The 15,226-nt window shown below is 54.9% G+C and overlaps 1 protein-coding gene across 4 annotated transcripts in view; it reads left to right on the plus strand.

Annotated features, from left to right (window-relative positions):
- Window positions 1-13,591, plus strand: part of LOC101689338 (serine/threonine kinase 11 interacting protein) — a 20,439-nt gene extending 6,848 nt beyond the window's left edge. For 2 of the 4 annotated variants that reach the window (XM_004762884.3, XM_045078779.1), the window contains 13 exons: window positions 53-137; window positions 891-1,211; window positions 1,392-1,585; window positions 2,982-3,098; window positions 3,208-3,382; window positions 5,881-6,111; window positions 6,206-6,309; window positions 7,325-7,422; window positions 7,517-7,695; window positions 7,930-8,011; window positions 8,221-8,291; window positions 8,787-9,034; window positions 9,663-10,060. In XM_004762884.3, the coding sequence (XP_004762941.2) occupies window positions 53-137; window positions 891-1,211; window positions 1,392-1,585; window positions 2,982-3,098; window positions 3,208-3,382; window positions 5,881-6,111; window positions 6,206-6,309; window positions 7,325-7,422; window positions 7,517-7,695; window positions 7,930-8,011; window positions 8,221-8,291; window positions 8,787-9,034; window positions 9,663-9,812 (2,055 nt within the window). In that variant the 3' untranslated portion in view covers window positions 9,813-10,060. The other 2 variants (XR_001181184.2, XR_006606368.1) reach the window with 2 other exon arrangements.
- The last annotated feature ends 1,635 nt before the right edge of the window (window positions 13,592-15,226 follow it).

Here is a 15,226-nt window from a genome sequence, read left to right on the forward strand (position 1 = left end):
CAGCGGGGCAGGGGGCCCAGTTCTAGACCATCTGTCCTGCGTCCGCCTTCAGAGCCGAGTCCGTGTGAGGCGAGCAAGCATCTCGGAACCCAGTGATACCGACCCAGAGCCCCGGACTCTGGACCCCTCCCCGGCTGGTAAGTCAGTGGCAGCCCCAGCTGTCCTTGCCCTACTCTTGTCTTTTTTTTTTTTTTTAGATTTGATTTATTTGGCAGAGAGAGATACAGCAAGAGAGGGAACACAAGCAGGGGGAGTGGGAGTAGGAGAGGGAAAAGCAGACTTCCCGGTGAGTGGGGAGCTTAATGTGGGGGGTTCGATCCTAGGACCCCAGGATCATGTTCTGAGTGGAAGGCAGACACTTAAGGAAAGAGCCACCCAGGCGCCCTGCCCTAGTCTTGTCTTAAGGCTCCCGCCCCAGTCTGCTGGGTAGGAGGGATTCTGTTTGAGCTGGAGCAGAGCATTGCAGAGGGTCTCTTAGGCTTTCCTCCTTCTTTCTAGTTTAAGGAAAAAAGAGACCCTGGGCAGCATTTTCCAAAGTGTTTTTCCAGGAACTTGAATTGTATGGGATGTAGGAAGGTCACTTGCTGAAAAGGTTGCGTGGGAAAGGCTGGGCTGACCCGAGTTAGCAGGCGTCCTCCCTGCAGGCTATCTCAGGACCTCCAGCACTTCCAGCATATGCTGTGTGCTTCTGACTTGCCCGTGAGCACAGGACACGCTTTGGGATGTGCCGCTGAGGGGAAGCCTTGAGCCTCCCTCTGATCCCCAGCCCCCATCACATCACACGTCCTCTGACTTCACCCCAAGGAGCAGTTGCAGAAGAGGCTGGGGTCGTTGGGGGGTCGTGGTGAGGGTGCAGGCTCGCTAAGCGGTGCACCCCACCACCGGCCCAGGGCGGTTTGTGCAGCAGCATCGGGAACTCGAACTCATGAACAGCTTCCGGGAACGGTTTGGCTGTGACTGGCTGCAGTATAGGAATCACCTGGAGACCTCCGGTACCCCTGTTCTGGCTACCCCCAGCACTCCTGCCCTCAGCACACTGCCCCTGAGCCCAGGGTCTGTGCCTGGCCCTCCGCCCCCAGAGGAGTCACCGCAGGGAATGGCAGAAGTCAGTTTCCTGCCGGAGCCCCGGGAGGAAGAAGAGGTGGAGGAGCAGGAAAAAGAGGAAGAAGGAGAGGAGGAAGAGGAGGAGCAGGAGGAGGGCGAAGTGGAAGGTGAGCAGTGAGCGCTCATTCAGCGCCTGGGCCACGTGCTGCTGCGTGTGTCTGGGAGAGCTGGGCAAACCTGGACTCGGGGTGGCTGACCCCTTCTGGATGGAGGGCCACCCCACAGGAGGGTGGAGTCGGGGATACCTCTCTGCTTCTTACAGGGTTGTTCTCCTGGTCTCTCCTCAGCCGAACTGTGTCGCCCCATGTTGGTGTGTCCCCTGGAGGGGCCCCAGGGCGTGCGCGGTAGGGAGTGCTTTCTCCGGGTCACTTCCGGCCACCTGTTTGAGGTGGAGCTCCAAGCTGCTCGGACCCTGGCTCGGCTGGAGCTCCAGAGCCTAGAGGCAGCTGAGGTGGAGCCCGAGAGTGAGGCAGCACTCGAGGTGAGCACCAGTGCTGGGCGTCCTGGAAGTGGGGCTAGGCTTGTCGTTGGAGCCCCCTTGACAGACAGCTATTAGGTGCCCGGCGCTGGGTTGCGAGTTTCCCACAGTCTCTGGCTGGCACTTGGAGCAGAGCAGGGGAGCCGCGGGGGGCAAAGGCGAGGTCCCAGACAGTTTGGAAGGCTAGGCTGAGGAGCGGGACTGCTGAGCTAGTGTGGGTGTGAGCTAGAGCGTTTCCAGAGCTGCGGTTTCCAGATCTCTCTCATCTCCTCCCTCCTTTTTTTTAAAAAAACTCTTTTATTTCTGCTCTTCTTTTTTTTTTTTTTTTGAATTTTGACTGTGTTATGTTAGTCACCATACAGTACCTCATTAGTTTTTTTTTTTTTTTAAAGATTTTTTCTTTATTTATCTGACAGAGATCACAAGTAGGCAGAGAGGCAGGCAGAGAGAGAGGAGGAAGCAGGCTACCTGCAGAGCAGAAAGCCCGATGTGGGGCTCAATCCCAGGACCCTGGGATCATGACCTGAGCCGAAGGCAGAGGCTTAACCCACTGAGCCACCCAGGTGCCCCCCTCATTAGTTTTTGACGCAGTGTTCCAGGGTTCATTGTTTATGCACCACACCCAGGGCTCCGTGCAGTCCGTGGCCTCCTTCATACCTGCCACCAGGCTGACCCAGCCCCCACCCCCTCAAAAACCCTCGGTTTGTTTCTCGGAGTCCACAGTCTCTCTTGGTTCATCTCCCCCTCTGATTTCCCCCAATTTACTTTTCCTTTACTTCTCCCAGTGTCCTCCGTGTTATTCCTTATGCTCCACAAGTAAGTGAAACCATACGATAATTGACCCTCTCTGCTTGACTTATTTCACTCAGCATAATCTCTTCCAGTCCTGTCCATGTTGATATAAAAGTTGGGTATTCATCCTTTCTGAGGGTTGCGTAATACTCCATTGTATATATGGACCATATCTTCTTTATCCATTCATCCGTTGAAGGGCATCTCAGCTCTTTCCACAGTTTGGCCATTGTCAATGTTTCTGCTGTGAACACTGGGCTGCATATGGCCCTTCTTTTCACTACATCTGTATTTTTGGGGTAAATGCCCAGTAGTGCAATTGCTGGGTCATAGGGAAGCTCTATTTTTAATTTTTTGAGGAATCTCCACACTGTTTTCCAAAGTGGCTACACCAACTTGCATTCCCACCGACAGTGTAAGAGGGTTCCCCTTTCTCCACATCCTCTCCAACATTTGTTTTTTCCTGCCTTGTTAATTTTTGCCATTCTAATTGGTGTAAGGTGGTATCTTAACGTGGTTTTTGATTTCAATTTCCCTGATGGCTAGTGATGAACATTTTTTCCCTCCCTCCTTTTTTTTTTTACCCGGTTCCCCACTTTGTGCACAGGGCTCAGATCCGCTCCCCAGGGCCCCTGTCCTTGCTCTGCGTTTCTCCTACATTTGCCGTGACCGGCAGCTGCGTCGCTATGTGGTGCTAGAGCCCGATGCCCATGCAGCTCTCCAGGTAACAGGGCCTAGAGTGAGGCTCAGGGGACTGGGCTGGGGGGGGGGGGCTGAAAGGCGGAGGGCCAGGGTCCACTGCTCACAGCTGCTTCTGGCCCACCCTGTTTCAGGAGCTGCTTGCTGTGCTGACCCCAGCAGCCACCGCGGCTCAGCGTGAGCTTGGGGAAGTGAGAGACCTGCTGGGGGGCAGACTCCAGTGTCTGCGCTGTGGCCATGAGTTCAAGCCAGAGGAGCCCAGGTTGTTAGACAGTGAGGAAGGCTGGAGGCCTCTGTTCCAAAAGACAGGTACACATCTTGCCCTTGACCTTCCTGCGCATGAGACTCCCACCATTTCAGAGATGTTGGCTTTGAGGGAGGGAATATAAAGCGGGAACCCAGGGAAGGAAGAGGTGGGGACCAGCTCTTCTGTCTGGAAGGAAAATAAAACTGTCTGGTACATTTACCGCCCCCCCCCCCCAAAAAAAAGACAAGGAGCAAAAGAAGAAATTAGATCCTCTTTTTTTTCTCTTTAAAAGTCAGGAAATACAATTTCTGTAATTCTTGAAACATACTCATTATTTTTTCATAACTTGCAGGCTTTTTCTGCTTTTTTGGCTAATACTTGGAAACTCCATAAAAGCTGCTTAACCCTCACTGCAGTATTGGGTGTAGTGCTGTCCTCTGAGCATGGTTGGCTGTTGCGTAAGGTGCTTTGTGAGTTGGCTGAGGTTGTCCTGCCTTGACTGACCTTATGAGCTACTTGAGATCAAGTGGTGCCTCATGGGATCTCTTCACACCCTGTTCTGTATTTTTTCCACTGCAGATCAGTCAGAATTTTTTTTACAGATTTTAAAAAATCTTAAAATTTTTTTTTCTTTAAGGATTTTAAGAGGAAAAGAGATATCCTTGATAGCATTTGTGTTGAAATGCATAACTTTTTAAAAAATATGTATCTGTCAATCAATCAACCCATAGATAGATACAGAGAGGGGGAGAGAGAGCATAAGCAGGGGGAGTGGCAGGCAGAGGGAGAGGGAGAAGCAGGCTCTCTCTCTGCCAAGCAGGGAGCCCAATGCGGAACCCAATCCCAGGACCCTGGGATCATGACTTGAGCTGTAGGCAGATGTTTAACTGATTGAGCCACCCAGGCAACCCAAAATGCATGACTTTTATTAGCCACTTTGTCTTCCTGGCAGCAGCTGGAACAGGAGTTTAAAATTTATTGAGAAAATGGACCCTTCACTGTCCCCCACCCTGAACCTCCCCAGAAGTCCAGAATCATAATGTGTGCAGTGGAAATAGCCTCATCCTCTTTGAGACCTTTTTGTGCTGTGCAGCGTTGTATGGCCCCCGGGGTCCCTTCGGTGGGTCATTAAATTGGATATTGCTAAATGCTATGTTCTCCTTTTATTTGAGCCTTGGTTACCTTATCTGGAGCAAGAAGAGCATGAACTCATCCTCTGTGCTGTTAGATTTAAATGTCACAGGAAGATACCAGGTACAGTGTCAGGCACAAATCAGAGGTTCTGTTTAAATGGCAGCTGCTGCTGCTCCAGCCTCAGCTGCACAGTCTTGGACAGGGTGTGTCAGGATTCTTGTTTTATCTTAAGAGAGAGAGAACACAAGCCTGGGGAGCGGCAGGCAGAGGGAGAAGCCGCATCCCCGCTGACTCTGTCTGTCCCAGGACGGTGGAATCGTGACATGAGCTGCAGGCAGATGGTTAGCTGCCCAGGCACCCAATTCTTTTTTTTTTTTTTTTTAAGAGTTTACTTATTTGAGAGAGTGCAGCAGTCTCATGAGTGGGGAAAGGAACAGAGGGACAGGGACAGCTAGACTCCCTGCTGAGTGTGGAGCCAGGCAAGGGCCTCATCCCAGGACCCTGGGATCATGACCTGAGCTGAAGGCAGAGGTTTAAACACTGAGCCTCCCACCCACGCACCTCAAGGGAGTATTGATTCCACTGTCAGAGGGTCCAGTGTATGCCCACGACAGCTGCTCAGAGAATGTTTCCTCTCTCACTGCCGATCCCTGACTTGGATTCTTTTTTTTTTTTTTCTTCTTAATTTTATTTATTTATTTGACAGACAGAGATGACAAGTAGGCAGAGAGGCAGGCAGAGAGAGAGGAGGAAGCAGGCTCCCCGCTGAGCAGAGAGCCCGATGTGGGGCTTGATCCCAGGACCCTGGGATCATGACCTGAGCCGAAGGCAGAGGCTTAACCCACTGAGCCACTCAGGCACCCCCCTGACCTGGATTCTTTACCTGATCCCATCACCCATCCTGACGACCCTATAGGACAGGCACTGTCTGCACTCCCTATTATAGAGGAGGAACCAGACTCAGAGAGCTTAGGTGACTTGAGATTGCTTAGATGACAGCCGTTAAGTGATGGATCCTGGAATTGGACCCATACCTGGCACCCTTGCCTTCCTGATCTGTTGATTTGGGGCTTTTAGACGAGGCTGGTGGAGCTTCAGAGCACATGATAGCCTGAGGCTGTGGAAGGGGGCCAGAGCAGGATCTGGCTGAGTTTGGTCCTCTCTGGGAAAGCCTAAAATAAGAAGGGGGTATAGTTTAAGGTGACTGTGGGCCCTGGGTCTGGGTTTGCTCCTCCCTCACTGGGATGGAGAGCGATTGGTGAACTGGCCTGCCCAGGAAGTGGAAGGGGCCTGTTGGGAATGGTGGGGAGCCTAGGAAACTGGGGATGTCGGCCAAGGTGAGTCCAAGAGCGGGTGGGAAACATGACAGAGTGGGGGATTGTGGTTCTGGGTATGGGCTACACAGGGACTGTGCTCATCCTTCCAGAATCCCCTGCCGTGTGTCCAAACTGTGGTAGTGATCATGTGGTTCTCCTGGCTCGGTCCCTGGGAACCAGTGACAGGGAGCACAGACAAGACGAACGATCACCAGCTACCTTGCAGACGGCCAGCCCTGTCTGTGACTCTCCTGACCACAGTGACCACAGCAGCAGGGCTGACGGGACCCCGTCGCAAGCGCCGGTCTCCGGGGAGCGCCACAGTTGGAGCCTCAGTCCCCGTGAGTAGCGGGAAAACAGGACCAAGGTGGTTTAGGGAGGCGGGAGAGCGCGGTGGTAGCCTGGGAAGGCTGATGGCCCCCTGCTTGCCCCCAGCCCCTGAGCGCCATGGCCTCCGCTCTGTGGACCACCGACTCCGGCTCTTCCTAGATGTTGAGGTGTTCGCCGATGCCCAGGAGGAGTTCCAGTGCTGCCTCAAGGTCTGTGCCAGCCCGGCGCTGCCCTGCGTTCCTCCTCTGGCCAGTGAGGGGGCGCTGCTGTGTCCCCCGCAGCCGACGGTGTCTGCACAGGGGCTCTGAAAGCTCTGGGTCAGGTGCCCAGTTTCAGCTCCCGCAGTCACTTGCAGTGTGGCTGTGGACACGGTCCTGGACAGTGACCTGTCTTTGGCACTCTGCTTCGGGGATGGCGATGCCTACCTCGTAGAGTGTGCTAGCATCAGTGAGCTCCGGGGTCTGGAAGCTGCCCAGCCCGCAACCTGACTCACGTGGGCCCTTCTGTCACTATTACAAGTACCCGGTGTTATCGGTCCCTCTGCGAGCACCTGGCATTGGCAAGACACTAGGGTTTAGAGTAAAGCAGTCTTGCCATCTGTCTTCTATTTTGGTGTGAGAAACCCGATGATCATGAGCTAGGAAAGTGCTAGAATCAGGCTGAGGCATCAAATTCAGCTGGAGTGATGGGGCCTCTGCTTCTCTGGAAGCCAATCTAAGATCCAATCCAGGTCTTGAAGGATGAGTTCTCGGGGGATGGGGGCGTGATGTGGGGAAAGGAAGCAGCACCTGTGTCAGGGTCCTAAAGGAGGGGCAGCTCGTGGGGAAAAATTGTTGCCTTTGGGGCGACAGGGGGTGGGATCGGGAGAGGGCAGGGACCCTGAGGGGCAGGCAGGGGTCTGTTTCCAGGTAGCCTCAAGTGTCTGCCAGGGAGCTTGGACTTGATCCCAAGGGCCGCAGGAGCCCTGGAGGCAGGGGAGCAGCCGTTGGTTTTGTTCTACCCGAGTCCTGCTAGGAGACTGGCTGAGTGTGGAGGGCAGGTCAGAGGGGGTGCGATGCCAGGCAGGGAAACCCCTTGAGCCCGCCTGCAGGCCAGGGCGCCGGGGGGTGGCGGGCGAGGCTGGATGTGTGAGTAGTGGGGAGGGTCGGCCGTAGTGACTCTGTGCTCAGCCTGGCAGCTGCCTCCTTTGTCCCCTCTTTCTCATTGCCTTCCTCTTCCCCTTAGGTGCCACTGGTGTTGGCAGGCCACGCTGGGGAGTCTGTGTGTCTTGTGGTGGTGTCTGACCTCAGGCTCTATGTGTTGAAGGTGACTGGGGAGATACGGTGAGCAAGTGGGGCCGCCAGGGACGGGGCAGGGCTCCCGCTGGGTGTCCCGCCACTCACTCTTTGCCACTGCTCTGACCCTCCCTCCCTACAGCGGGCCTCCAGCTAGCTGGCTGCAGCCAGCCCTGGCCGTTCCCCTGCACGACCTGAGCGGCATCGAGCTGGGGCTGGCAGGACAGAGTCTGCGGCTGGAGTGGGCTGCTGGGGCAGGTAGCTGTGTCCTGCTGCCCCGAGATGCCAAGCGTTGCCGGGCCTTTCTAGATGAACTCACTGGTGAGAGAGGGAAGAGGGAGGGAAGGGAGTGGTGGGGAGGGCGAGTGGGGGCCGAGGGGTCACAGCTGCCCACGTTTCAAGGCCACGGTGGAGATGGACAGGTAGCGGGACTCATCCCCTATAGAGGTTTCTGGAATCTAGAAGTTGAAATCAGGAAGTTCTCGAGAGGTGGAGAGGTTGGGATGGAAGAGCTGGAGTCTCTGAGGTTCCCTATCCCTGGCTGGCTCTGTCCAGATGTCTTACAGGCTCTGCCCCCTAGCTGGAGGAGCAGTGTCCGTGCCACGGAGGAGGAGGTGACCCCGAAGCACCGCCTCTGGTGAGTGGATAGGAGATTGAGGTCACGGTTGGTGCCCAGAGAGCCGCTCTAGGAGCCGGGGGCCCCCTCCACAAGCACCCACTGGGGTTGGGCCCTGAGCCTCTGGGCCTGCCTGTGGTCATGCTCACGCCTCCTGACCCAGCCTGGGTTCGTCCCCCCTGCTCCTCTCAGTATTTCCTACCCCTGGACTGACCACTACTTCTCCTCAGGCCGTTGCTGGAGAGAGACCCTTCCTCGGAGCCTCCCCTGTTCTTCTACCTTCGGGTGTTCCTGGTGGAAGGTGAGGCTTCTGTCTTCTGTCTTACCTCAGGCCCCTGGATAGGGGCCCGCATTGTGCCTCTGTGCCCTTGTAGTATTTTCAGTTTCTGGAATCTGGACTTCTTTCACAGGCACACCCAAATGACAGCCTCGGTCTTCTGGCCTCTCTGAGTGGGGTGACAGGTTTCCTGAGCCCTCAGAGACCTTTGCTTTGAGGTTAGGCTTTCTGTGAGGTGGAGCAGATGGGCTGGGTCTGCTCATCCTGTTAGAGGAGCACACGGATTTTCCTGGTGGGCTGGGTGTGGGGCAGGTTCCTTCTGTCTTTGGCCTCAGGGGTTTTGGAGTCTAGAGATGCCAGGAGTTGGACAAAAAGGAGAGCTGGCCTCCAGGGGCTGCTCCGTGACCACCTTGGCATGATGTGGTTCATCCCTCTCGAGGGACACCAGGAGGCCGCCCTGGGATCTGGGCTCCTCTGTGGCTTTCCACTCTGGGTCTCACCCTGTCTCTTTCCCTCCAGGCCCTGCCACCTGCCCAGTGTCCCTGTTGATGACTCTGTCCACCCTGTACTTGTTAGAAGAAGACCTTGCAGGCTCCCTGGTGGAGCCCGCTCTTCCAGCAGCATCTGGTGAAGCCTCTGAGACATCCCTGCCCTTGGGTCCGGGCCCCTCTGTGCGTGTCAGGGAGCAGTGGCCCCTCAGCAGCTTGAGCTCTGTGCTGCTCTATCGCAGTGCCCCAGGGGACCTGCGGCTGATCTTCTACGATGAGGTGTGTGCGCACATATGAGAGAGGGAGAGGCAGGGGCTGGGGTGGAATTGCGATGGGCAGTTGTGGTGGAGGGCACACGAAGAAGTGGGGTGAGTAGCTGGGGGGTTCGCTGGGTTTGGAGGAGCAGCAGGCAGAGAGGGCAGCTGCTGTGGGCAGTGGAAGCCCGAGGACCTGGAGCCCAGCTTGTGTTAGCGGGAGGCCTTCAGTAACGCATCGGCTGCTGCTTGGTGTTCACGTGTGAAGGGGCCCCAGGTGCCAGCCCTTTGCTCTTCCCAGACTCTGTGGGATGAGGTTCTGTCGTTAGGCCTGTTACAGATGGGGAAACTGAGGCTTGGGGGCATTAACCAGTTTGTCTGGGTCACAAGTGGTCGATCCAGGAATCAAACTCCCAACTGGTTTCTTGGAGTTGAGTCCAGACCTTATGTTCTGGAAAACAGGGTGAATTAAAGAAACAAGACAGTACACATGGAAGCCTCTGTGTGGGGGCCTTCAGTAAGTGTTCTGTTTAAAAAGCCCGAAGTCTGAGTCTTCTGTGGAAGACACAGGCCTGGGGCAGGAGGCAGGCCTTAAGGCAGGGAGGGGCGGCAGATCCTCCATGAGTCTCCGCTCACTACCACTTGCTCTCCAGGTGTCCCGGCTGGAGAGTTTTTGGGCCCTTCGTGTTGTGTGTCCAGAGCAGCTGACGGCCCTGCTGGCCTGGATCCGGGAGCCCTGGGAGGAGCTGTTTTCCATCGGACTCCGGACAGTGACCCAAGAGACTCTGGATCTCGATCGGTGAAGCTTCCCTGCCAAGCCCGCCCCGGCCTTGGAGCCATGGCTGCTGAAGCTCTCTGTCCCGAGTCTGGCTGCCAACTTCTCCAGCCGTGGGCGCTTGTCAGTGAGGCCCCAGATGGCCCACGGCTCAAGACGCGGTGAGAGAAGTCGCCTGGCCTGGCCTGGTCTAGCCCAAGGGGACAGGCTACATGGGCAGTAGGAATGTTTCTCCTGCACTTTTTCTCAGGTACCAATAAAATGGTTTCCCTTCCAGATGCCATGGGGAGTGTTTCCGTGTGTCACTCAGGTGGTCTGCTCTTCTCCGCTTCTCACAGAAACCGCCCTATCCACCGCTCTCCCTCAGTGGATAGCCCAAGCCTTGTCAGTCCCGTGAGCCCGTGAGCCCCCTCTGCCCCAGGCGATGGGAGCAAGTGGGATCCCTGAACCGTGGGCGCCAGGCCTCAGCCAGCCATGCCTGTTACGGGGACCTGACGTGGGAATCACTGCGGAACAAACGGCTGGGCCAGCTGGGTTCTCGCTTTCTCATTCCAGCGGGGCCCTAGTGAGGATCTCTGCCGCTGGCAGTGGGCGCTCAGTATGGGGGGCAGTCTGCGGAGTAGGTATGTGGACTTGGGGCTGTGGAGGGAGTAGTCGCCTCCTCTCAGCCCTGCCTCGTGCATCCCAGAGGCCTGGTCGGGTAGACCCCATGCTGTCACCTCTGTCGCTGTTGCCACAGTGATCCATTCAGGGGTTGTCACGTGACTCAGTTTGGTTGCTGGAGCACCCAAGAGAGAGGTATACTTTCCCTGTGAGGGGTGCTGAGAGGGTGAGCCCAGAGCTGCCAGCCTTCTGAGAGCGGAGCCATGCAGGGAGAGGCAGAGCCGAGATCGGGGCACACAGGCCAGGTCCTGGAGGTGTGCTTGGAGTTCTTGGATCCAGCTGTGCCTGCAGGCAGGTGCCCCTGGGACTTCGGGTTATATGAACTCAAGGAGACCCCCCCTCCTGTTTCTTTTCCTTCTCTCTCTTTTGTTGGCCTAGGCTAATTAAATCAAATAATGCGCCACAGAAAGGGTCCTAACTGCATAAATCCCCACTCTGACGTGAGCTGGCCTGACTTGGGGTTTCATTTTTGCTCTTGAAAATGAATGTAGCAGGAGTAGTGTCCACATGTTTGTGTAGAGAGGCCCTGAGAGGAAGGCTTGGGCAAGGAGCCTTGGAGGCTCGTCAGGCCACCCTTGTATGCGGAGGGTGGGCTCTGTTCGAGTCTGCTGGGTGGTTTTGGAGAGGCTCTTCTCTACTGAGCACTTAATACGGAGGCCGCTGAGCCCGGTGCCTAGTGATGGTCTCTGCTACTTATGGGGGATCCTGGGAAAGGGTGACATCTTGTTACAGGAAATAGGCATAGAGGAGTTAAACAACGCGTTCAAGGTCACATCAGTGAAGGGAGGAGCCCTGCTGTGTCCAGGCTCATGTGACTTCACAGCCAGGGCAGTCTACAAACCACGGAGCCTTCCTGCCTCCCCTCTGCTCTCTAGGCCCAGCCCCACTCACAGAGAGGGAGCCTGGCCCACTCAGCCCTGCACAATCCTCCACTTGTCCAGGACGGGCAAGCCGGGTGGACTGTACATATCTGAAGCAGTGAGATCTTAGGTTACATATTCATTCATGGGTGATTTTCACCCCTTCTTGCTGAACTGTAGAGAAAAAGATGCCAACCTTCAGGCGTTAAGTTGGAGAGCCAAGCAGTAGGAAGAGGTTTGAAAGGGACCACAGAAGGATACTAAGAGCTCTGCAATGGGAGAGAGGGGAGAGTTTTTAGAGAAGGGCATTAGGAGCAGTGTAGGAACAATTCCCCTTTACACTGCGGCTCTCAGGGTGGAGGGGCCCTGGGCTTAGCTCCGTGTTGGGAATTACAGAGGACAGCGACCTGTCAGGTGCTCCCTACGCCACCAGAGCATATGGAGGCAGCATTTTGGAGGCACTTGGCAGGTTAGTTGCCAGATTTCTCCTGAATGGAGAAAGGAGGGGGTCCAGAGGATCCTGTGGGTGACTGGGGTGCAGGGAAGTCAGGGGAGAGCAGGCAGAGAGCTTGCCAGCCGGTTGTTGCAGGAACGCAGCAGGAGGATGGTGTAAGCCCAGCCCCCAAATGGGGATGTGAGCAAGTTAGACTGGAATGGATGGAATTGAAATCACCGATGAAGCTGAGTTGACTTAAATGATATTGGATCAACTTCTCTGTTGGTTGGAAATGAGGGCTCCGTTACAAAGATAAAGTTACCAAGAAAAAGGTCATTTTTGCATACCTGAGTTTAGAGGACTGCCCAATCTCTGAGATTTCTGTCTATTACCATTGCAAGGTCAACATAGGAGGGTCTGGAAGGTGTGGACCTAGAGAGCAGGAGAGGGTATGGTTTCTTTATGGTGGACTGGGGGTTGCTCCTTTCTCCCCCGCTAGAAGGCCTTTGACTTCGGGTTCATGGGGAGGGATGTGCTCTGAAAACTTGGTCAGGCCTCACTGAACGCTGTTTTGGGGAAGTCCAAGGTGGAGCCTGGGGTTGGGGTGTTTTGTAGGCTAGAGAAGACTGGGTTGGGTTCCTGGGGCCCAATTCCACCCTTGACCCAGCCAGCCCTGTGCAAACGCTGGGGCCCCAGAAGACGGAATTGTTGGGGAACTAATCAGTGCACCGGAGGACACTCAGCCTCCTGCCCTGCAAGAGCAAAAGTACAGTGGAGAAGCCCCTGGGCCCTGAGGAGGGGAAGGAAATGTGGGACCCTAGGAGGTAGAAGCCTTCGATGTTGGTTAGAGCTCACTCCTTAGTTCTGCTTACCCTCCCTCCCTCCCTCCCTCTCTCCCTCCCCCCCCTTTCAGGCCTTCCTTTTGATTTTATTTGAGAGAAAGAATGAGTGCATGACTTGGGGGAGGGGCAGAAGGAGAGGGACATGCAGACTCCATGCTAAGTGGGGAGCCCGCTGTGGGGCTCAATCCCAGGACCCTGAACATGACCTGAGCAAGAAATCAGACGCTTAACCGACTGGACCGCCTAGGAGCCCCCATGGCTGCCTTCTCTGCGGGTCAGCATTGTTCCTGTCTTGAAACATGTTCGTTACATATTCATAAGTATACGAAATGGGTGAGTTTATTTATCCCTTCAGTTGACAGAGATTAATAGGACACAGGTCCTACTGCAGAGCCCATTAGAGCATATGTCAGGGCAGGAGGCTCATCAACCACTCCCAGGAGAGCAACTACCTTCTCTGGGCCAGGACTGCTGAGAGGGGACGGTGAGGGCAGCCCTGAAAGCTCCCTGGAAGATTTATAGAGGCACACCTCTAGGTAACGAGGACAGTAATGACCCAATAGCTATGGCTCAGTGAGCCCTTCTTAGGGCCCGTGCGTTGTTTAAAGCCTCTCATTTCCCCAGGTGTTTGTTACAGTGTTTTGGTCACAAGACCTAGAGCTTAAGGAAAGAGTTTAAGGAAAGAGCCCTGAGTATGGAAATGACCCAGACCAGGAAGGCTGGTGCTGAGGCCCCAGAGACAAAGCTTCTCCCACGTCGTGGAACCAGATGGTCTCTCTTTCTCTCTTCCCCTCCCGCAGCAGGACCCTGGTCTGGTTGAAGCAGTGTGCGTCTTGGAACCGGCCAGGCGGGAAATGGGTGGCCGGCCCTCGGTGACAGGCCCGCACGGAGGTGGAGGGGCTCAGAAAGGACAGGGCAGAGGTTCGGAAAACAAGTTCACCTACTTCTGTTTGCTCAGAGCTGGCCTGAATTTCTAACTGAAGCAAATTAAAACTTCCCAAAAATATGAGTTCACTTTCTTGGCGGTGTGCACACCCCCTTCCCCAACAGCATTTTTGCGCTGTCTGGAGGCTAGCCAGGACTGGCCCCGAGAGAGCCCTTCTCCAGCCCCTGGCCCAGAGCTCCCTTTCAGATGGGTCCGGCCCATTTACAAGCGCTTCCCCAGAAGTCCTGGCAGGTCATGGGCCGGATGGGGCAGAGTCATCTGCAGGGTTTCTAGGTTGATCCACCAAGTGGGTGTGAGGCCGGAGCAACCGAAGAGGAGTATCCTCCCGTTTCTTTGTGCTTAAATTCTCTGCATGGGACTTTGTTTTAACAGAGCAGCAAAGTCCTCTGCCCCCTTCATCCTGGGGGTGCTGTGTCTTTGGCGACCCACGAGACAGGTGCTGGTATTGGCCACCAAGGAAGCTGCCAAGGGTGAGGCCACTGCTGCCCCTGGAGGTGTCTGGCGCCTCCTCAGGCACCAGGATGCGCCTGTTTCCGACACCTGCCACACCGAGCGGACGGGACCACCTTACTACTGATGCCTGTGCACAGATGTCCGTCCGCAAGCACTTGCTTCTCACACCGCGGACTGGCCCCAGAGATCGACTTGTCCCTTCAGTCTGGCCTTTTCCTCCCCTAACAAGTGCTTATTGATTGGCTCTCCAGCCTTGGGCTTGCTGGCAGTGGTGGCCTGAGGCAGTGGAGAGAAAGATTCACTCCCTAAAACTGTCCATAATGGCACTCTGCCACTTTTTCTGTAGAAATAAGGCAGGTTGGGATATACTCTTGTTAGCTTCTATTAGTATAAATGAATTCCAGAGAGACAAATAAATTGATGGTGGGAATGAAGATAAGAACGGGCAGAAGGGGTCAGGGATGGTATCGAGGTTCTGTTACTTTTTATTTTAAAAATATTTTTAAACTCCCAGAATGTATTTTGGTTCAAAAGTAATATTTAAGGGGCACCAGGGTGGCTCAGTTGGTTTACCTTCGGCTCCGGTCATGATCCCAGGGTTCTGGGATCGAGCCCCACATCGCACTTCCTGCTCAGCAGGAAGCCTGCTTCTCCCTCCGTCACTGCTCCTGCTTGTGTTCCCTGTCTTGTGGTCTGTCAAATAAATAAAATCTTTAAAAAAAAGAGTAACATTTAAAAATTCAGATGAGGCCCTAGGGTGTTCAGTGGCCAAAACTGGATGATCTATTTTGAATTTATTTTTACTTGTTGTTCTTATTCTTTCTTAAATTTTATTTTTTAAAGTAAACTTTACCCTCAATGTGGGGCTTGAACTCATGACCCCGAGATCAAGAGTCCTGCACTGAACCACAGAACTAGCCAGGCGCCGCCTAAACTGAGTAATAACAAATCTTGACTCCCGAGACTTTGGAAGGTGGGGTGTAGGTCTGCTTGAAGGCTCTTTTCTTCTCAATGGGAGAGATAGTCAGTGAGTCCTTTCACGTGGAATGAGGGGTGACATCCTTCCTCCTTGGCCAGGATGCCCTGGTGGCTTCTGAGCTGACCCTCCCCAGGGTTAGCCGTGGTTGGCAATCCTGCCCCAGGGCTGTGCTACGTGCTGCCAGTCTCTTGGTGCCCACAGAACTGTGCACCTGTGTGCTCACCAGTCAGCATGGTGTGGCAGTTGTACGGGAAGAGGACAGT

Source organism: Mustela putorius, unplaced genomic scaffold (assembly GCF_011764305.1).
Source record: "Mustela putorius furo isolate JIRA1106 unplaced genomic scaffold, ASM1176430v1.1 tig00000275_pilon_pilon_pilon, whole genome shotgun sequence".
NCBI classification, from domain to species: domain Eukaryota; kingdom Metazoa; phylum Chordata; class Mammalia; order Carnivora; family Mustelidae; genus Mustela; species Mustela putorius.